Source organism: Leptonychotes weddellii, chromosome 4 (assembly GCF_054177405.1).
Source record: "Leptonychotes weddellii isolate Sample4059 chromosome 4, ASM5417740v2, whole genome shotgun sequence".
Classification (NCBI taxonomy): domain Eukaryota; kingdom Metazoa; phylum Chordata; class Mammalia; order Carnivora; family Phocidae; genus Leptonychotes; species Leptonychotes weddellii.
In genome coordinates this window covers 92,770,110-92,793,682 of record NC_138372.1, presented here as the reverse complement: position 1 = coordinate 92,793,682, position 23,573 = coordinate 92,770,110, and the positions used below count along the sequence as shown (strand labels likewise).

The 23,573-nt window shown below is 42.1% G+C and overlaps 1 protein-coding gene across 1 annotated transcript in view; it reads right to left on the bottom strand.

The window, feature by feature from the left end:
* Positions 1-23,573, bottom strand: part of PDE4DIP (phosphodiesterase 4D interacting protein) — a 197,250-nt gene that overhangs the window by 137,577 nt on the left and 36,100 nt on the right. The window contains exons 2-3 of the mRNA XM_081817111.1: positions 13,161-13,216; positions 10,038-10,189 (exon numbers count right to left, since the gene is read on the bottom strand). Of these exons, the coding sequence (XP_081673237.1) occupies positions 10,038-10,189; positions 13,161-13,216 (208 nt within the window). The remainder of the gene's footprint in view (positions 1-10,037; positions 10,190-13,160; positions 13,217-23,573) is intronic.

Genomic DNA, 23,573 nt, shown 5'->3' with positions numbered 1-23,573 from the left:
GCTGCCTTCGGCTCAGGTCATGATCCCAGGATCCTGGGATCGAGCCCCGCATCGGGCTCCTTCCTCAGCGGGGAGCCTGCTTCTCCCTCTCCCTCTGCCTGCCACTCCACCTGCTTGTGCTCTCCCTCTCTATCTCTGTCAAATAAATAATAAAATAAAAAATAAAAAATAAAATAAGTAAATGAATCTTAAAAAAAAATTTTAGATATTATGTACATGGACAAGTATTTTATTGTCCTTTGTATGTTCGTGTTGTTTGTGAAATAGGTCATAATTTTTAAAAACTATTTCAAAGAGAATGAAACTAGGAAGTACAGGGAGGCAGCTCTGAATTAGACAGGAGGATAAATTCTCTAGTAGAGTTGGATGTAATGAACTCATTGCCACACTCCATCCATCCATTCATTCATCAAATACTTACTGACCACTTACATTATGAGGGACAGTATATTTCCTGTCACAAGAAGGACACAACTGAAACTAAAGGACTACTTGTCAGGGATTTTGTTAAAAGTCTTCACACATTGGCTAGGAGTGAGCTCTAGAGGACTTTAAGGATCCTTACTTATCCTGAAACTCCATGTATGAAGCATATTTTCTCACAGAAACAATACTACCAAAGGTAGCACTAGTGAGAAAGCTGTAACTTTTTGAAGAAATCTCAGAACATGCCACTAGCTCTCTGATAGTAGAGCCGTAAAAGGAGGTGGGAGTCGACCTGTTCTGACAGAGCTCTGGCTGCCTTCACAGGAAAGTGGGGAGGAGAGTAATGAGCATGAAGGGCATCATATTTCCAAGACAAAAGCAGCAACGATGACTGGGACCCAAGGATGATCCCCAATAGATGATTTAACCTATAACTTTTCTAACTGTCATATTTTCCAAGACAGCACTATGGGAGGGGCATACAAATAATTGGAGGCTATTTCCTGTTTTATAACATCCAGTGGAATCCAATCCAGAAGTCTAACTTGTTTTGCGTTGGAGGATAGGGGTAGACAGGAAGAGATGGGGCGGGGAGAAGGAGAAGGATGGGTTTTTTCACATATAAATATTTTATTTGAAAGACATCTATGTGCCTGGGCATTCCTATGTTTTCCTGATAAAATCTAAGCTGAAGAAATACAAAAGTTTAATTCCTGGCTGTTCTGAATGACTTAGACTGAATTACAAAATTAATTGGATATAATTATGCTGTCTTCACAATGACAATCACCTGCATAGAATCTAACAATGTACAAAGGACTTCCATGTATATTATTTCATTTTATCTTGTGAAGAAGTAAGCAGATTAGATACTGTTATCTCCATTACTATCCAGGACAGTGAAACATCAAGAAGTTAGCTGCCTTGCTCGTTGAGAAAGTAGAGAAGCACAGACTAACGCTTCCAACAGTCTGACCCCTATTGTATACTGACCAGGGCCTTAATCATGACATTAGATGACCCCTGTGAATTTGAGAGTCCCTGTGACTGATAAAGTACTTCCACTTCTACCTCACATCCCTGCATTTTTTTAAAAAGTATCTCTCACTGTAAATAATCTTCCTCGTGACCCTGGAGGATCTGACCACCTGAACCTATATAAAACATAGTTTTCCCCATTTTCAAGATGAACCTCAAAAGGTTAAACAGAGTTACCATCTGACCCAGCAATTCTACTCCTCATTATATACATCAGAAAATTGAAAGCATGTGTCCACACAAAGTCTTGCATATGAATGTTAATAAAAGCATTATTAGTAAGAGCCAAAAAAATAGAAACATCTCAAATCTCCATCAGCTGATGAATGGAAAGAAAGTTGAGTATAACCATACAAGGGAATATTTTTCAGCCATAAAAAGGAATGAAATAGTGATACCTCGTACAACATGGATGAACTTTGAAAACATTATACTAATGTGAAAGAAGCCAGGCACAAAAAGTCACATGTTGTATGATTCTTTATATGAAATGTTTGAGAAAGGCAAATACACAGAGACAGAGAGTGGATGAATGGTTTCCAGGGGTTGGAGAGAGAGGGAATGGGGAGTGACTGCTAATAGGTATGAGTTTTTTTGTGGGGGGAGATGAAAATGTTGTTTAACTAGGTAATGGTAATTGTTGCCCAACTCAGTGAATAAACTAAAATCATGGAATTGTACACTTTAAAAGGGTGAATTTCATTGAGTGCAAATTAAATTTCAATAAAGCTATTACTTAAAAAAGAAGAAGAAAGAAACCCAAGCTGGGAGAGGTAAATTGCTCAGTCCTTTGCCTTTTACAGAGGATTTTTTTTTAAGATTTTTTATTTATTTATTTGAGAGAGAGAGAGAGAGAGAGCACGAGTGGGAGGAGGGGCAGAGGGAGAAACAGACTCCCCGCTGAGCAAGGAGCTCAGATTCTCCGAGAGTCTCGATGGCAGACACTTAACCGACTGAGCTACCCAGGCGCCATACAAAGGATTTTTAATGATCGAGATTCAAAGTTCAATTCACTTCAACTCAGTTAAAAGCAAATGGTTTAGAACTGATCATTTCTAAGTGTTATGTATATTAATCCTTCTTAGATTATGGGGCCCTAACATGAAGGCTTGAGGAAGTATCCTCTCTAGCACTCACTATCAAAAACTCATGGGTTCCCATGTCTTACCAAGTTAAAGTTTTGTTATAACCCTTAGATAAAACAGAAAACATATAATCCACTTTGTATTTTGACACAGGAAAAACATACTCTTTAGGCTATCCTGAAGAACATGCGTAACTTTTGCACACCATTTTAACAAGGAAAATGCCAATCAAAGTCGATCAAAGTAGTTTTCCACTCATCAGCTTTCACTTTCATTTCCACACGGGGTTTCTGCCCAGTCTACCAGAAGTTAACTATTGATGCCTGCCTCAGAGAGCAGACTGCAAATGTTACAAAGACCTGGCTTTTTTTCTTTTTTCTTTTGGGTTCCACAAAAACCAAATCTTTCTTCTCAAACTCTGTTTCTAAAATTTCAACTAATTCCTGAAGTTTGCGGTCTTTTAAATGCTAAAATATTAATAATATCATTCCATTTTCTCCCCTAAAATTCAGAAGCATACTGAGACCCATTATCTAAACAGCCTTTTCTTGATATAACTGATCGGATGGCAAGAGAGCTAACAACAGAGTTACTACATCAGGTTGATAAATAAACCCTATCTTTGGCAAGAGCATCATGTGGATAAAGGACAGGGATTCAGATGATGTTCCTGCTGTCTTCCCCCACCATAGATACACACCCACACCACCCCCAATCCTAGAATAACAAGGTGTCATGGTCACCATCACATTAGAGCACTGTGAACTACATAAAACCAAAATAAAATGAATAACAACTCCCCTGGACACCAAAAATAAATGGGCCAGCCAGAAATAGTGCTGTCAGAGACACTGAAATGAGCTCCATGGCAGAAAGGACAGCTGAAATGCACTGATACTGGGAGATCCCAAGGACTCCTGGGCTCCAGACTCGCTTCTCCATCCATTTGGCCCAACCAACACCAGCAGGCCTTGGTGTTTTGTTCACAACTGGTTCAACCCAGACAGATTATTTGCTGAGCTTCTAGGATTCAGGGGGTGACATATCAGTTTATGGCCTCAATTATTTTTCTAGCTTTTCAATAATCCTTTCTCCAACCTTCTCTAGGAAAGAAGGTGATTTCAAAGGCACAAGTAAGACTTTCTCTAGGCATAAGAGCTAAGAGTTCACAGTGATACCATAAATGATCATGGCTACAACAAGAAGGCTTTGACCATGAGGACGGGTGGGTGGGAGGAGACACAGCCAACTTGAACCTCAATCAACACCCTAGTGCTCCAGCCATGACAAAAAGCCTATTTGTGAACTCACTATGCTCTCTGCTGCCTCCAGGACTTTTCATGGGTGGCAGCATTAGCCTGGAATGTCATTGTTCTTCACCTCCCACTCAGCTCTGACTTGACTATCTCCAACTTGCCCTTGGGACTTGACTTAGATATTACCTAGTAAAGAAAGCCTATCTGACCCAAAGCCTGGGTGAGGGCCCCTCCCAAGTGCTTCCACAGCATATTGGGGACCCCTCTTATTATTAGAATTGTCTGTTTGACTGTCTTGCCAGTTAGAGTCAGAATTTTTCAAGAACAGGAAGGATCTCCTTATTTTTTTTTTCCCAAAAATAAAAATCTTCTTAGTGGCTTTTGTTGCTGTTTTAATAATCATAGAAGTACTACACCTGCGTACTCTAGTTTCTCCCTTTCTCAAAGGATGCCATCACCTAGAAGTTGCCCAAGCAAGAAAGCCTGGCCTCATTCATTCATCCAAAACACAACAAAAAAGAAAGAGGTTTCCCACTCTGTACCAGGTTCTACACTAATCACTATATCTAGTAATGAATGAGACAAACCCTGTCCCTGCTATCATGGAGCTCAGATTCTAAAGAGAAGACAGACCTTGAACAAAGAACTCATATTGTTAAAGGGAAAAGTGCAAGGCACTTGGAAGTTTACAAGAGTGGCAGCCTAGCTGAGATAGGAATGGAGAGATGCATTGGTGGGAGGTCATCTTCGGGCTTCTTCTCCCTTCCTGGCTCTGCATCCAATCAACAGCGTAGCCCTGTCACCTCTGCTTCTGAACTCTCCTTCTCTCTTTCATCTGTCCATCTCTTCCACTCCTACACTGTCAGCACCACCAGCCGTTGCCCAGAATCCTGCCATAGCCTCCTGACTGCCCTCTCTGCCTTAGACTTCCCTCCTCCAACCCAGAGTCCTTGCAGAAGCCAAAGGGAATTTTCTAAAAGGAAAATCCGATCATGTCACCTCCCTGTTCACAAACTTTTGGCAGTTCCCCCACTGAGCTCCGTTAACATTTAAAAGCTTTTACACAATTTGCAAGGCCTTGCATCCTGGCTTCTCTCAGTCTTTCCCCCCCGCTCTTTAAAATTAATTATTTGTCAGAGAGAGAGAGAGAGAGAGTGTGCACAAGCAGGGGGAGCAGCAGACAGAGGGAGAAGCAGACTCCCCACTGAGCAAGGAGCCTGATACGGGACCAATCCAAGGACACTGGAATCATGACCTGAGCAAAAGGCAGACGCTTAACTGACTAAGCCACCCCCCCTTTTTTAAAATTATTTATTTATTTGTCAGAGAGAGTGTCTTTCTCCAGTCTTGAGATTTCTCTGCATTCCTTACACCCACTCACTAAGGTATATTAACTTAGTGAGGTTTTTGCTCAGCTGAATCAGGGCACCTGGCTGGCTCAGTTGGTAGAACATGTCTCTTGACCTCAGTGTGAGTTTGAGCCCCATATTGGGTGTAGAGATTACTTAAAAATAAAATCTTTAAAAAACAAAAAAAGGGCGCCTGGGTCCCTCTCCCTCTGTCTGCCACTCCCTCTGATTGTGCTCTGTCCAATAAATAAATAAATCTTAAAAAAGAAAAAGAGGGGCACCTGGGTGACTCAGTTGATTAAGCCTCCAACTCTTGATTTTGGCTCGGGTCATGATCTCAGGGTCATGAGATGGAGCCCTCCAGGGGGCTCCATGCTGGGCGTGGAGGCTGCTTAAGATTCTCTCTCTCCCTTTCCCTCTGCCCCTCCCCCCTCCAGTTCAAGGGCTTGGGCACTCTCGGGCTCTTTCCATCTTTCTCAAATAAATAAATAAATAATGGAAAAAAATATTCTGTGCTTATGATTCCTCAAAGTTTAGAATTGCCCCTGCCTTTACTTGTTCATCTAACAACTTTTTGAATGTCTCAAGACGCCAGTGAAAACAAAACCAGTATGCTTGGGGCACTGTGGTTTGGTGAGCATAGATGTCGTTTTTTCTTTTCTTTTCTATTTTTTTTTTTTTTTGATGAGAGTGCACTTCACCGGGAGCATTCCTTTCCCAAGGCCGTAAGGACAGAGAATCACTGGAGAGGCTCTGGGAATGGCTGGACCTAAAAGCAGCAGTGACGAGGCCCAGATTCACCTCATCTAGAATAGGAACCTGACTGTGATGACTTGGATCTCCATAAAGGTAGAAAAAAACCCTTTTAGGGCTTTTTTCTTTTCTCCCCTCCCTCCCCACAGACTTCAAGATCCAAGTGGAAAAATTTGCCAGCGTGGGTGGGGCCTCAACAGGCTGAATCACTGTGGTTGTGTTGAGACTGCCCAAGAAAGCAAACACTGCAGCTGGTTTTGCTGGCCTTTTCGTGTTAAAGATGACATTATTAGAAAATGGGTAAACAGGAGAGGGCAGTGGAGGCCCTCTTTAGAACTTGCAGCCACGGACCTCCACCCCTTAGGGATTTTGTGTAGGATCTGCCATTTTGATCCTATCTATAAAACCAAACTGTAAACATTCCACCAATGTAACCTCTCCTTCTCTGAATGGTCCTTTCATTTCCCAAGGACGTTGAGAATCACTGGAGTCATCCTGGCTGCCACTTTATGCCTGCACAGCTTTACACAAGTTATTTGAAGCTTGGTCTCCTCACAGGCCTAATGGATATAATAATACCTATCTCATCAGTTAGGAAAATGAACTGAAAAACAGCTAAAATAAAATATGTTAAGCATCTAAAAAGGTGCCTAGTATATAATAAACACTGGATAAATATTATTTATTATTATTAGCTACTATTATGATCTTAATAAGTCCAGTCAGATATTAGAAAAGGTCTTTTACTTTACATTTATAATTTTATCATCCCAGTTTAGGTGAAAAATTGTCTTCTTTTAAACTCATCATTAAAAACAAGCATACTTTTCTTGACTTTTCAGTTTCCTATCCTAACCAATCAATTAATACACAATTATCCTCCTTAGAACTAGGCAATTTACTGTGAATACATCCAGTGACTACTGAGTGGAGGCTGGGGGAAACACAAATTCACTAGAATTGGCTGGAGGAAAATAGGGCAGGGGAAATCCAAATCTAAATCCAACAAGTTTAGTTTAGGTGATGAGCATTTACTGAGCACTTACTACATACTGGCATTATACTAAATGCTAGAAAGTAGAAAAGTATGAACAAGAGGTGTTTTCTGCCCTTGAGGAGCTTATAGTCAGGGTCATATTTTGAGATTGGAGAATCAGGGAAGGCACCCTTCCCCCCCACCTCCCCCCCCAAAAAAGGAAATGGTACTTGAGCTGCAACTTGAAGGATGAGTAGGCTGGCAGGTAGGGAATAGGAGAGAAAAGGTATTCTAGGTAGAGGGGACCACCAGAACAAAAACTCAGAAAGATGAAACAGCTTCAACTTGCAAGCAGTTCAGAATTAATGGAGCAAAAAGCATGTGATGGAAACTATTGGGAAATAAAGATTTACAGTATACTTAGAGAAGACAGCACCACACTCCATTCAGCTAAGTAGGAGGTATTAAGGGTTCCAGTCCCGACACCACCACACTTTTACCAGGGGAGCCCCCCAGCCTAGAAAGGACTCACTCTTTTAGGTCACAAAAATAAGGAGTTTTTTAGGCCCATATTAGGGGATATTGGGTTAGTTCCTTTGCTCCTCTTTGTGCCTTTATTTCCTCACTTGTAAATTGGGATGGTAGTTCTGTTTCTTCACAGGGTCGTGGTGAGCATTACATGAGATAGTATGCACACGCTTGGAGTAGCCCCTGGCACATAGAAAGTGCCTGGCGTTTGCTGGCTCATCATCCGCGTGCTGCTCTGGTCTCACTCATCCCAGATATGCGGGAGGGAGGGGGTGTGTGTGGGTGGGAGCGACCCATGAGAAAGCACACGGCAAGGAGTATGTATGTGAAAATCATTCTTGGGGTGCCTGGGTGGCTCAGTCGTTAAGTGTCTGCCTTCGGCTCAGGTCATGGTCCCAGGGTCCTGGGATCAAGTCCCACATCAGGTTCCCTGCTCTGCGGGAAGCCTGCTTCTCCCTCTCCCACTCCCCCTGCTTGTGTTCCCTCTCTCGCTGTGTCTCTCCCTGTCAAATAAATTTAAAAAAAAGAAAAGAAAAAGAAAATCGTTCTGACCTAACAGCCTGTCAGGGTTTATGATCATGGTGCATAAAGTCTATGACACAATTTCTATAAGCCCTAGCAACCACCTTTCTGACAAAGAAGTGTGTGGTCGCCTCATTGTTATTTATTTATTACTTGACACACAGTGGGGAGAGACATGAAATATCCCTCGCTGGCTTTTTCTCTGTGTCCTCTCTTGGTTGCTGTGAGTGGTTCCCGGCCCTGAGAATTGAGGACCAAGCCGCCATCTTAGACCAGGCTGCAGAGAGAAGGACTTCTTCTCAGGTGCGGCCTTCCAAGTGAGCTGACCTCTGCTTGGGGTCCAATTCAGATTATTTCCCTCTGCCCAGCCCCCCCCCGCCCCGCCCCCTCTGGCCACTCGTTCCATCAGCGGAGGTGACTCCCTCACTTCTCTGTTACAAATCACTTCTGGACCAAAAGGAACACATCTGCAGACTCTCAGAGAGCACCCCGCACCACGTTGAGGAGCACTGCGGCTCTGCTCACCCGTTCTGCACGACAGCAGATGCAAAGGGTGAAAAAAAGAGGAGGGGTTGTTAGCATCCCCTCTTCCCACCACCAGCACCATACAGCTGTTCAGAGGTTTAGTCTTCAAAACCACTTAATACTCCTGCAAGCTCTCTGTCTTAAAAACAAACAAACAATCAAAAAAAACCCCACAACAGTATCCATGACAACTCTGAGTAAAAAAAAAAACCCAACCCCAAAAATAGCAACACTAAGAGTAGGCTGTTTAATTCTCAGCCAGTTTATATGGAGCACGTTCTTTGTCCACAGGACTATCTGGTAGGATGTACATTAGGTCCTCGTGAAACATTTCTATTCACAAGTTGAGGGAAGACAGGGTAACCCCATGTCAACACCACTTTATTCACCCTTTTTTGAACGTGGAATTTCATTATATTATGTCAAAGGTATCAATCCAAGAATGAAAGGACGCCACTATCTGAGGGCCTCAGTCCTCAGTCCACACAGTCTGTGGGCAACCCCCAGGGGGCACCAAAGAGCTACTTCTTTTTTTAGCATACTGGGATGTAAGAAATCCTGGGTGCTCTTTCCAGGCCATAAAATCCCAGTAGACAGGTTCTATTGTACAGACTTCCTGGGATCAATCCAGGGCACAGGGAGGTGGGGACTTGTATTACATTATCAGTAATTTGGCTCTTGGCCAAATCTAAGGATAAACATATCAAGACAGAGTACTTCAAGAGTTCAATCAGAAGTTTCAAGCAACAATGCCAGATTCTTTTTGAAAGAAAATGGTTGTGGCTGAGGCCACCTTATACTGCAGACAGTATCCAGATATCTAGAGTGGTCCAAGCCAGCCACTGAGAAAATAAAGACAGCTGACTAGGTCTCCTGGGCCCACTATGGTTTAGTTTCAGATTTTCAGGGTGCCATTTAAACTTCTTTATTTGGGCACCTGGGTGGCTTAGTTGGTTAAGGGTCCAACTCTTTTTTTTTTTTAATATTTTATTTATTTATTTATTTGTCAGAGAGAGAGCATGCACACAAGCAGGGGGACCGGCAGGCAGAGGGAGAAGCAGGCGCTCCGCTGAGCAAGGAGCCTGATGTGGGACTCAATCCTGGGACCTTGGGATCATGACCTGAACCAAAGGCAGACACTCAACCGACTGAGCCACCCAGGTGTCCCCCAACTCTTGTTATCAGCTCAGGTCATGATCTCAGGGTCATGAGAGAGAGCCCTGCATTGGGCTCTATGCTGGGCATGGAGCCTGCTTAATATCCTCTCTCTCCCTCTGGGCCCCCTCCCACTCTCTCTCTTTCTAAAAAACAACAACAAAACTTCCTAATTTATTCAAGAAGTAAACCAGGGGTAAAAATGGAAAGACAGAATCATTGGTACAGGCAATTGTCCATGAACCAGAGTGCTCAGCGCATACATTTATCGGGACACATATACTCTTAATATACTCTTAAAAGAGACATCATTATGGTAAGAATGCCCACAAACTAAGCCATGAGTCATATTTTTCTGAGACATCACTATCCCATGGTGCTCCTTCTAATCAGGATAACACGATTTTCCATCCACATGACGTACCTTCTCAAAGTCTCGAAGAGCCTGGGTCTGCACCTGAGGGGGTTTTTCAAATGCTCTCAAGGAAGGCGTCTGTCCAAAGAGGGTCTTTTCACCACTTCTCCAGATCTGTGATTGCACTGGAGGGCCTCGATCTTTAGTGTCACTAAGAAAAGCTGCCAGTGAAACAGAACGACAAAAACATTTTATATAACAGTAGCACTATGATCATTCTAACTGGCACATTCCAGCAGAATTTGGTTTCCACAAAATATAAACCAATTCTGGGCCACATGGAAACAGTTCACATTAAGTAGCCTGTGGTTGACCATATTAATAATGGTCCCCAGTGGGGTGCCTGGGTGGCTCAGGTGGTTAAGCATCTGCCTTCGGCTCAGGTCATGATCCCAGGGCCCTGGGATCAAGCCCCACATCAGGCTCCCTGCTGAGGGAGCCTGCTTCTCCCTCTGCCTGCCGCTCCCCCTGCTTGTGCGCACGCTCTCTCTCTGTCAAATAGATAAAATCTTTAAAAAAAAAAAAATAGTGGTCCCCAGTGAAACGCACTGGTTTATGTCTGTGCCCCTTTGTGATATGATGCTCCTGCTACTTCATCAAGAAGTGCAGTCTCTTTCTCTAGCCTTTGGAGACATCAGACTGAGGTGGGCTTAGGGTTGTAGAAACAGGTAGTAGATGTAGAAAAATACATCTTTTCTTGGTTGACAGAGGAATCAATGACCCTTCATTACTGAGCATTTTTTTTTTTTAAGTCTGAAAGAATGACAGCCATTACAATCCACTGAGCTCCATAGACAGCATCAGTATAAGTAAGAGCAAAAGGGGCTCTGGGTCACTCTGTGCCTCACTGAGGAAAAATTAACTCGACATACACTTAGGAACAAAGGAGCTAAGGGGCAAAATGTCATCCTATGCTTTTTCCATCCCTTCCTTTTTTTTTCTTTCCTCTTTCCTTCCTTCCTTGTACATTCTGGTCTCCTTTGTCAAAAATCAATTGACCATATATGCGCGGGCACCAAGAGCAAAAATAAACAAGTGGGGCTACATCAAACTAAAAAGCTTCGACTCACAAAGGAAACCATTAATAATGAAAAGGCAAGCCATGGGATGGGAGCAAATATCCCTCCCTCCCTCCTTCCTTTTCTTTCTGCAAACTTGCCAGAATGAGCACAAGAAGAAGTCTCCAGATACTGCCATCAACTCAGACTTTTGTCTCTGCTAAGAAAAGAAAGAAAAAGAGGAGGAAGACAAAAAGGATCAATCAGGAAGATGATGGTAAGGGGGAAAATGCAGAAGATAAAATATGACGAAGAAGAAAATAGTCATGAGAAATAGGATGATTCCAATGTAGCTTTTATTTTTCTTGTCTAAAAGTATTTAACTCCTCATTACGCCACTGGTTTTAAAGAAAAAAACGTTGAAATGTAAGGCCGTATGATTTGTTTTTAAACTGCACACTGTACAGTGTCTTCATTTGTGTAAAATTAACACAGTATCAGGCATGTCTTTTGATAGCCCTGTCCTTAATAGTATATTTTCAAAAGCCACGAACCTTGCCTGGTAGAAGATAGGGGTTTAAATTAGAACAGAAATTTAAAGCCAGTTTTATTGGTGCACAGCACAAATTAGTTATGGATAGAGGTGGTATTTTTTCCATATTCAGTTGTCTTTCATTCAGCTTGTACGAAATAATTGTTGTTCTGTTAATTGTATACCACTCTGTGATTGCAAATTAATAATAATTATAGTAATGTTGCACCTGTTCTGTTGATATTCTGATTACTTCTAAGTAAATGCAAATGCTTTACTAAACAGAAATTGGAAAGAATTATTTCTCCCACATTTAGGCAAAATTAAATAGGCTATTGAATGGAAGGCGATTTGATGAAACAGAACAATACATTATAGTTAGATTAGTGGGATGTGATAGAAGGAAACGAGCCTTTGAAGCTTGGATATGAATCCTGACCACTTGCAAATTGTGGGAATTTAGGCAAATCTCTTTTTTTTTTAAAGATTTTATTTCTTTTTTTGAGAGAGAGACAGAGAGACAGAGATAGTGAGAGAGCACAGTAGGGAGGAGAGGGAGAAAGAAGCAGGCTCCCTGCTGAGCAGGGGATGGGGGGGTTCAATCCCAGGACCCCAGGATCATGACCTGAGCTGAAGGCAGAGGCTTAACCGACTGAGCCACCCAGGTGTCCCCAAGGCAAATCTCTTAATTTGGCTGAGCCTCATTGCCTCAGTAAAAATGGGAATAGCAATACTTACCTCACAGAGCTTCTGTGTGAATTAAAGGAAATAAAAAATGAAAGTACTCAACCTAATATCTTGCCTGTAGTAGGTATCATCCCTACCCTTCCATTTTTGCCCTAGCCCTTTGATCTTTACCTCAAAATGGAGGATCTTGATGTTCAAAATAAGTATGGCAGACCCTTGGAATTTGTATACTTAGCATACACAGTTACAAATGCTAATTTTAAGTGACTCTGAAATCCTCAACACATTCAAATTAAAACCTTTTTCCATGTTGTGCATATGAACCATCTGTGCTTCAAGGCTGGTATGAAAAAGGCAAATCACTTAGCAAAGTAAGTAGAACCCTTACGTGATTGAACGTTTTTATGAAAAATGCTCCCCAAAAGAGAACTATCTTCACTTTGGTTTCATAATTCAGGTAGCTCCCTGGCTAATGTTAGTTCAGTAATGATATGATATTATTATGAATACATTAATAATAATAATATTTACCGGGTGCTTATTCCTCGATAAACTCTGTACTAAGAGCTTCTCTCACTTAATCTCACTTATGAGGCTGACACTACTATTGTACATTTTAATGGTATATGAGTAGAGATTTCGTTTGAGTGGCAGAATCTATCTTAATCTTTTTACAAGTGCCTTAAACCTTGCAATTACAGAATCGTCAAAAGCATGAAGAGTTCACATAAGTATTTCAATTATGATTTACTGCACTGTGCTGGGAAGGTGGGAAATTATATGCTACAGTGGTATGTGCAAGTCTGGAAATTCAGAGACTATTGCCATGATGACTTTAAAGGGGCCATAATTTATGGGAATTATGATCAGCAAGCACTCAAGAATTTATCAAGGTAAGGCCCACGGCCTCCTTACCTGCCGCATGACTTGTTCTAGGTACCATCTCCCCTTCATCCTCTGCAAAATAATCTCTGTGGAAAGAAAACATATTGTTAATTAACCAGATGCCTCCCCACATGGTCCCCCCATCCCTGGGGCAGTAAGACACCTATGTTCTGTTTTATTTCTCCACAAGTATTCATTAAGCTCCTACTATATATCAAGGGCAGTGTTAAGTGTTGGAGATACAAAGACAAATGCCACAGGAAGGGTTCCCATCCTCAATAAGTACTGAACAAACAATACTGTTTGTAAAGATAGCCACGGAACAAACAATTCCATCATGAGGCAACAGCAAAGACCCCAAGTCGGGGAGGAAGTCAATCTGTTAGAAGAACAGAGAAGACCAGTGTTGTCACCCGACCATGCAGGACCTTGTGTGATGGGGTAAGGAGATTGAGTTTTATGTGAAGGGCAGTGGGAAACCATGGAAGGATTTTAAATGAGGGAGTGAATGGTCAATGACCAGATTTAGATTTTAAATAGATGATTCTGGCTGCTGAGTGGGCCAGTGTGGAGGGAATAGAAATGGATGGGAAAAGCAAGAAGTTGTGATGGTTTTAACTAAGATAAAATACAGTGGAGATGGAGATAAGCAAAAAAGCTCAAGATATGTGTAGGAAGCAGAGCTGACTCAGAAAACTTGGCCCCTTGGAAACCAGAGGCGCCTGGGTGGCTCAGTTGGTTAAGCGACTGCCTTCGGCTCAGGTCATGATCCCGGAGTCCCGGATCGGGCTCCCTGCTCAGCAGAACGTCTGTTTCTCCCTCTGACTCTCCCCACTCTCATGCTCTCTCTCTCTATCTCATTCTCTCTCAAATAAATAAATAAAATCTTAAAAAAAAAAAAAAAGAAAAATTGGAAACCAGATAAAGTCTGTTAATGGTAATGTTAAAAATACCACGGTTCGGTAGCAAGAGGTGTGTTTGTCTAGCACAGTGAAAGTCACCATCCGTAGCAAAGAAGGGAAAATTTTTCTCAAAACGTATTCAACAAATACTTGTTAAGCACCTACTATGTTTTTAGGCACTGTTTTAAGCACCATGAATATAGCAGTGAATAAAACAGACGGAAATGCCTGCACTCGTGGAACTTACAAAAAGGGGAAACAAATAAGTAAACTGTGTAGAGTGACTGGGGACAAGTACTATAAAACATTGAAGTAGGGAATGGGGAGAGGGAGTGCTGGAGGTACAGGGAAGAGGAAGGGATTGCAATTTTCAGTAGGCAATGTTTCTCTGAGAAGCAATAGGATAGTCATGGGGGTATTTGGGGAAAGAGTCTTCTAAGCAGAGAACATCAAATACAAAGGCTCACAGGAGGGAGCATGCCAGAGTGTTTGGGAGCAGAAAGGAGGCCAGTATGTCTGGGCAGAGAGAGTGAGCACATAGTGAGGAAGTAGTAGGAGGTAAGGTCAAGGAAGTAATGGGAAGGCTATGTAGGGGTCATAGCATATAAGGCCTTTCAGGCCATTGAGAAGAATTTAGCCAGTAGAATCTTGTGAGTCAAAAGGAGAGATGAACTGAGTGATGAATGTTTTAAAAGGGCTGGCTACTGTTTTGACAACGGACTGGGTGGGGAAGGCAGAAACAGAGAGCCGAATGCAATAATCCTACAGAGAGATGCTTTCAACATTTAGTTTATTCCTTAAACTCTTGGGTACACCGGGCGCCTGGGTGGCTCAGTCGCTGAGCGTCTGCCTTCGGCTCAGGTCATGATCCCAGGGTCCTGGGATCGAGTCCCGCGTCGGGCTCCCTGCTCGGCGGAAGGCCTGCTTCTCCCTCTCCCACTCCCCCTGCTTGTGTTCCTGCTCTTGCTGTCTCTCTCTCTGTCAAATAAATAAATAAAAATCTTAAAAAAAAAAACCTCTTGGGTATACCCAGTTAGTCGTTCCAAAAAGAATTCTGTAGCCAGAGATTTAGAGGGCTTCTCTTTTTAAAAGCCAGAACACATTCACAGGGAGGCGGAAGAGAGACTTGCATTTGTTTAGAAATTGTTGTTCTTCCTTCTGGGCCTCAGGCCTGGATGCTGGCATGAATCTTCACTTTGTTAAGTTCCAGATGGACATCAAACTACCAGGCAAGGCACATTGGACTACACACACCACCTGGTGGTTTTTATTATTCGAAAGCAGATCAACAGCTTGTGGTTCTTCCAGGTCATCTGCCTCTTTCGCTTCTCTACTTCCCATTAAAAATGTTCCCTGAGAGTAGAACAATTAAAGAGATGATGGTAGCGCTTACGAATCCCCCTCTGTTGAGCTAAAGTAGGGTTAGGATGTTGAAGCCATCAGCCAGAGCAATGTGTTGAAAGATCTGTGGGGAGAAAACTTACACTTAGCTGCTGCTATTCAGCCACTGAATGGATTCTTTTTTCCTCAGCCTGCAGACTTAGGTAGGTAACTGTGCATCTGCCATCAGCAACATGGTCACTCCCTAGGCCAAATTCAGCCTAGCCAACATGTTTTCATTTGGTCGGCACAAGGATGACCTACTTCTAACTTCTCTTAGAAAATGAATGGGTCTAGCAACACTGGGCCTGCCTTCCCACCTAGGGGGATAACCTGCTGCCTTTCAACAGAACAAACACATGATCTCCAGTTTGTCACAGTCCTTATCCTCCCTATCTTTGTAGTCCTAACTTGCACACTCACTTATGATACCCGCCTGGCTCCGTGTAGGTCTCTGAGACTGTCACCGTGGTATAGATCAAGTGCAGACAGAATTTCATTTCTGCTTTAATGCATAGTTTTGAGAATGGATAAGGAATATGTGGTATATATACACAATGGAATATTATGCAGCCATAAAAGGATGAGGTCATGCCATTTGAGACAACAGGGATGGACCTAGAGGATATTCTGTTAAGTGAAATAAGACTGACTGAGAAAGACAAATACCATATGATTTCACTCATATGTGCAATTAAAAAAAAAAAAACCCAAATGAATAGAGAAACAAAATGCAGAATCAGACCTACAAATACAGAGAAAAAACTGATGGTTGCCAGGGGGTAGGGGTTGGGAAAAATGGGTGAAAAGGAGTGGCAGACACAGGCTTCCAGCTATAGAATGAATAAGTCAGGAGGAGAAAAGGTACAGCACAGGGAATATAGTCAATGATATTATAATAGCAATGTATGGTGACAGAGAGTAGCTACACTTGTGATGAACATAGAATGATGACAATACCTAAACTTGCGGGATCACTGTTATATACCTGAAACTAATGTAACATTGTGTGTCAACCACACTCAAATAAAAGGAAAAAAACTCACAGTCTTGAGTAACCTGATTGCTTCAGCATGCAATTCACTAATCTATGATGATAAACTACTAAAATTGGTTCATAAATCACTTTTACCTCTTGCGCTTCAGTTTCCTCAAATATTTGTAAAAGAAATGCACAGATTTTTCTAAGGTCCCTCGCAGTAATTATGCAATTCTATTCCAATAGATGCTTAACTATAAAACTCATTTTAACAATTTCCAAGGATCTGGGGAACTTTCCAGACATGATCTCAATCAATCCTCTTTGCTCTGAAGATTCCACATTATAGATCAGGAGCAGGTTACAACAACGCAGAGCATACAGGCCCCATGAGATACTTCATCTTCTCCAGCCCACCCACACCCACTCTGAGCTAGCTGTCTGCCCATTGTGAATCAATAAGTGGAAGGATAGAGAGGTCACTTTGGATGGGTACTGAGTTAATGGACATACTTACAGTCTCAGGAGATTTTTAAAAATCACTTTAACTCTATTAACAGCTCAAGTTCCCTCCCTTATTGCCCAAGAGTGGGGCTCATCATCTGTTCCAAAAGGTTGGGAAGGAATCTGATGCTCCCCCAGGGAAGGGGCTCATAGTGAAGAAACACAGGGTATATGTCTAGGGGATTTCAATTTGTGACAACATCTGATAAACCAAAGTGCAAAGAGAACTGACGTATACTAGAGACAGACTCCAAGCTAGCTAGGCCCCACACACACATGCCCATGGCTTTGTGAAGCGGTAATATAGGATGGTAAATTCTAAATTTTGCCAAGTCACTCTCTTGCTTAATTTGAAGAACCAAGCATTTTCCAAGTACAACCCACCCACAAGCTGTTCGCCCATTTATTGCTGCATGGTATCTTGCCCATGCTCTCTTGATTTGCTGATAAGTAGCTAAGAAGACATTGGACTCAAACAGCACATCAACATTCAATATTCCATATTACTAGTTTTTCCTACAGTTTTCCAGGGTGATTAGGTTGAGACTAATCAGAAAATAATTGACTTTCCCAAAGCCATCTGCTACACTCTGCTACTCTGTTGCTGTCAGATTGTGCTCTGATGATTTTTTTTCCAGTAATTTCTGAACTATAGCAGTTTCAATTATGTCAGGAATATCCAAGCACTCAATTTTGCTTTGCTCGAAAATGGCCACCCTGACATAGCTCCTTTCCAAAATGTAAGCAGCAGAGTGGTGCCACTTGTCTATTCTCTCCTAACATTGTGGGGAGGGGGTAGAAACGTGGGTCCTCCTTTCTTACCAAAGGGCAACACTATGATGGAGCCTTCAGAGAGAGAGTTTCTATAGGGCACCCATTGGCCTTCCTTTGCAAACTACACATTTGGTGTTATTGCCTTGTATTTTGGTCTGTTTAATTTGTGGACTGAGAAGAATGGATCATGTTATCGGACTGTATTATTCACGAGCAATGGCAAGATGGCAACCACACAACTTTACATTACAAAGCAGGTTGTGCAACAAATCTTTAAACAGTATGAGATGGTGGTATCCCAGGACCAAAGTCACCCCCCAAACCATGTCTGAGGAGCTGATGTCTGCCTAGTCCCCAGTACTTTCTTCTCCTTGGTTTCACTTATTAAAATTTTTAACCGAGGGATATTTCTTCCCTGATGAGTGTGCAAACTCCCAAAGGGACAGTTATTTTCAGGTCCTCTCCCCAGGGCAGTCACATCCACTTAGGTTGTTGGAGCGCCACACAGTTTGGGCCCCTCCTTCATCACTTACCACCACTCTTGCTTAAGATCTGTAAGCCTGTGGACAAAGGCCATCTCTTGGAGGCATTTTTCTATCTTTCAGATTTATTTTTATAGAGTTTTTTGGGTCATAAACAAAAACTCAGGAGGGGAAAAAACAATCTGCTATAGCAGTACTTAGAGCAAAAACCTGGGCCATGATTGACGTTCTTAGGTTTTTTTCCATTCCTTTTCATAAACATTTATTGAGAAGTGGCTTATATGGCAAGCCCTGGAAACATAAAGATGAAAAAGAAATATACTCCATCATCAAGGTGCTCAGAGTCTACTGGGGAAGGCAGATGGCATTCAAAGAGATAATTGTAAGAATAATGAGATTTAAAACAGGGATTTCAGAACATAAATGAGATACCAATTAATTTTGTCCACCTGAGTAAGCACAAACTGCCCCCAGGACCTGCCCCCCACCCCAGGCAATGTTTTTACCTTTCCCTCTCCTCAAACCTTCCTTCTCTAAGCTCTAACCCTTAGGTAGGAGTATTAAGGGAAGTCAAGGGTGCAAACTGGTTCTTCATTTGCATTTCCCTGTTCAACACATTAGCTTTGTCTAACTACTTGGAACCCCCAAAAACGATTTAAAATGTCAAGCAAAGAAGGAAGAGGACTAAGATTTGTACCATAGTAAAAATGCCTCTAGATACGGACTAGAAGAGGATCTGCACAAGAGATAAGGATGGAGGTTTAGGATAGTAGAAAATACATGTGAATATCTGCCTTTTTTCTTTTTTTACTATTTTATACTAAAAGGTTAATTTTTTTTTTTTAACTAGGCTCCACACCTAGCATGGAGCCCAATTCAGGGCTTGAACTCATGACCCCAAGATCAAGACCTAAGCTGAGATCAAGAGTTGGACACTTAACCGACTGAGCCACCCAAGCACCCCTAACAGTTTAATTTTTATTTTTTAAAAAAGAGAATGTATTTTGATCCAATTTACACTGCCCTTCAATGAAGCCCTCAAAAAAAGATAAACAGTGTAAGAGATTAGGTTCAGTCTGACTTCCTCAAACAGTGGGGATTATGTGGTGTGACAGGAAGGTTGTTGAAGTTTGCTCAGCACTAGACACTGAACCAAACACACATTCCATTCTAATTCTTATATTCTTTTTTTTAAAAAAAGATTTCATTTATTTATTTGAGAGAGAGTGAGAGAAAGCACGAGCAGGGGGGCCGGCGGGGGGAGAGGGAGAAGCAGGCTCCCCGCTGAGCAGGGAGCCCGATGTGGGGCTTGATCCCAGGACCCTGGGATCATGACCTGAGCTGAAGGCAGATGCTTAACTGACTGAGCCACTCAGGCACCCCTAATTCCTATGTTCTTAAAGCGCATTTGACATAAGTAACTAAATTCTGGTCCAAAGAAACCTTTCTGATGTTCAGAGTCAATTTTTTATATACATATTTTTTAAAGATTTTATTTATTTATTTGACAGAGAGAGACACAGAGAGAGAGGGAACACAAGCAGGGGGAGTGGGAGAGGGAGAAGCAGGCTTCCCGCCGAGCAGGGAGCCCGATGCGGGGCTCGATCCCAGGACCCTGGGACCATGACCTGAGCCGAAGGCAGACGCTTAACGACTGAGCTACCCAGGCGCCCCAATTTTTTATATTTTTTATTTGTATCCACATTGAACACTTGCAAATAGAAAAGGGTTGGAAGGAGAAGAACTGTGGCCTACTTTCTCTAATGTGTGAAGTTCTGGCTCTGAGAACTTTTAAATGATAGGGTTTCACGAGCAGTGGCAGCTTAGGAACAGAGACGTCTACAGGTGACCATCTCTGGACTGCCTGTGCCTGCCTTCACAGTTCAGCGTGTTCTCTTCCAGTGGAATTGCCCTCAGCACCAATCTTGCATTAAATGTCCATCATTACTGTGGACAACCACCACCACCCACCACCAATGCCGTCACCAGAATTCATTAAATGCCCAGTGCTTTCCAGGCAGCACCTCATTCAGTCTTCACAAAATCCTGTATCACAGATGAGGAAACAAGGGGCCTAGGAGGATGAAGTGACTTGCCCAAGATCATACACTAGCTGGTGTCAAGCCTGAACTTGAAAACGGCACTTGACTCCAAACCTTTACTCTTTCCAATATGTCTTATTTCTACCTACACCTTTACCGGAAGCTTCCTCTGTACCTGGCTTGACTGCAGGGAAGTGACCCCTGAGAACCTGAGCGGAGAGGGAGGGTGGACAGTGATGCTCTGTCAAGATTGGATTTAGACTCAAATCCAGACACAAACTTGTTTTTTGAGATGTCCATCCCGGCTGGACACAGCTCACACTTGAGTATTTGAATACTAGTGTAATAGATGCCCTGTGACAAATGAATTAAAATCCTAAAAGGGAAGTGGCTAGTATGAGTTTTTTTATAGGTCCTATCCTGAAAAGTGAGTCATCCATCATTTTATACTTCCCTACCTTTACCCAAATCTCTCTAAATGTTCATACCTTCCCCGAACGTCTTCTGTGCTAACCCTTGCCACCATCCCTAACAGACAAAGGGAAGAAACTAAAAGGCAGAAGAAGTGATGGGACAGACACAATCAAAACGGGACAGGCCCATAGTGAACAAGCTCTGAGACTTCTCAGATCTTCTTTTTCTCTTGCCAACAGAGACATTGAGTGTATCGTCTATGTTCCCAATGTTACCAAAGCCCACCCCCTTTCAGCACCAGAGCTGCAAAAACATATTTGCACGCAAATAGGGTAGAAGGCACAGATGCAGAGCACAAATACAGGGAGATGGTAATTTTTTCTCACCTCAAGACCTATCATTATAACCTCTGCAAGCTAGGATGCTTAATTGGCAAAGCCCCCTCAGAACAGAGAGAGCATCCCTCGTGAGTGTCCCTCTGCATGCCGACTTGGCCCTGGTACAGCAACCTCCACTCCTCTCCAGTACAGGCTGCAATTACAGCCTTCACTCAACAGACTCTACCCACTGCGAGTGACCACGGCCAAATGGAACTCTGGCAGACAGTTTTCCGAAGCGCCACTAAGTCCTCAACGGCTACCGAGAGCTACAAGCATCATTGTGCATCTGCGACAACTGATCCATGTTTCATCACCTTCTTTGCTCTTGTACTAAGTCTTCGGCCTAAAAGGAATGAACATTATGTTTCTTGCTCTTATCCATCAAGGTTCAGAGAAACAAACCACTTAATGCCACAAAAAGGTAAAGGAAGTTCAAGTAATTCTTTTTCTCACTTTGCCCCATGAGGTGATCGGATGCCCAAATATCTAATAAATTCTCTTCCCTATGCCCTGAATCAGCTAAGACACTGATAATCACTCTTTCAAAAGAGACGTGAAAAATAATCTGCTTCAAATTCAGTCACATCACCGGGGGATGGTATATGGTCTCTCCACCCACTTCTCAAACTTAGCTTGTGCTTTTGACTTTTGGTCCTGGCAATGCATTCTGTAGTCCTCAGTCTTCACTAACAACCACTATTCACAAGGCACTGTGGTATGCCAAGGCAGTTGGCACAGTCCATTTCGGAGCCCTAGACCAAGCATCAAGAGATAGATATTTTTTTCCTGTTTCTACCTACCTTTTATTCACATAATCTTTTACTGTTTCCTTTCTTTATTGCATCTATTTTTAATGATTTAAAAAGAATGACATGCTCCTTCTAGAAAATTTTGGAAAGGAGAAAAATGTATACAGAAAAGTAATAAAAAACGCTACCACTTAAAGGTAACATTGACAAAGATTTTTTCTTAAAGATTTTATTTATTTATTCGAGAGAGAGAGAGTGCATGAGCAGGGGGACAAGCAGGCAGAGGGAGAAGCAGACTCCCTGCTGAGCAAGGAGCCCAGTGTGGTACGACTGTAGCCCAGGACCCTGGGATCATGACCTGAGCCAAAGGCAGACGCTTAACGACTGAGCCACCCAGGCGCCCCCCTTGACAAAGATTTTTTTTTTTTTAAGATATTATTTATTTATTTGACAGAGAGAGAGACAGCGAGAGAGGGAACACAAGCAGGGAGAGTGGGAGAGGGAGAAGCAGGCTCCCCAACGAGCAAGGAGCCTGATGTGGGGCTCGATCCCAGGACCCTGGGATCATAACCTGAGCCGAAGGCAGATGCTTAACGACTGAGCCACCCAGGCGCCCCCCTCGACAAAGATTTTTAATGTATTTACTTTCAGTTGTTCTTCAGTTCATATACCTGTGAGAATTCCACAAAATAGAAATAACATTGCATGTGCAACTTTGTATCTTGATTTTATTTATATTATTGAAATCAAAGGTTTTGAAGAATGCATTTTTTAGGGGAACAGTCAGGGGAGGAGAGCAGAGGAGGCACGTAAGGGGAGGAGGAGGGGAATTTCTTAATGTTATAGATCTGCTAGAAATAAAAAGAATGAATCTAGAGTCTTCTTTTTCAGTATGGTTCTATAATGTAATTTAAAAAGCTTATAAAAGGAACCCTGTGCACTGTTGGTGGGAATATAAATTGGTGTAGCCACTACGGAAGAGAGTATGGAGGTTCCTTACAAAATTAAAAATAGAGCTACTGGGGTACCTGGGTGGCTCAGTCAAGTAAGCATCCACTCTTGATCTCACCTTAGGTCTTGATCTCAGGGTCGTGAGTTCAGGCCCTACGTTGAGCTCCATGCTGGAGCTCTACTTTTTTTAAGCTCTACTTAAAAAAAAAAAAATAGAACCATCATATGATCTAGGATTCCCACTTCTGGGTAGTTACCTGAAGACAATTTGAAGAGATATATGCACCCCTGTGTTCACTGCAGCATTATTTACAATAGCCAAGATATGGAAGCAAATTAAGTATTCATCAATAGAAGAATGAATAAAGAAGATGTGGCATATATATACAATGGATATCACTCAGCTATAAAAAAGAACGAAATCTTGCCATTCATGACAACATGGGTGGACCCAGAGGGTATTATGCTAAGGGAAATAAGTCAGACAGAGAAAGACAAATATTGTATGACTTCATTTAAAGATGAAATCAAAAAAATAAAATAAACACACAAAACAGAAACAGACTCATATATACAGAAAATAAACTGTTGGTTACCAGAGGTAGGGAGGGGTTGAAGGTATCAGTGAAATAGATGAAGAGATTTAGGAAGTACAAAATTCCAGTTATAAAATAAGTAAGTCATGGGGATGTAAGGTACAGCATAAGAAATAGAGTCAATAATACAATAATAATTCTGTATGGTGACAGATGGTAACTAGACCTATGATGGGGATCATTTCATAACGTACAAAAATATTGAATTAGTATGATGTACGCCTGAAACTAACATGATATCGTATGTCAATTTCACTTCAACCAAAGAAAATAAATTAAAAAAAATAAAA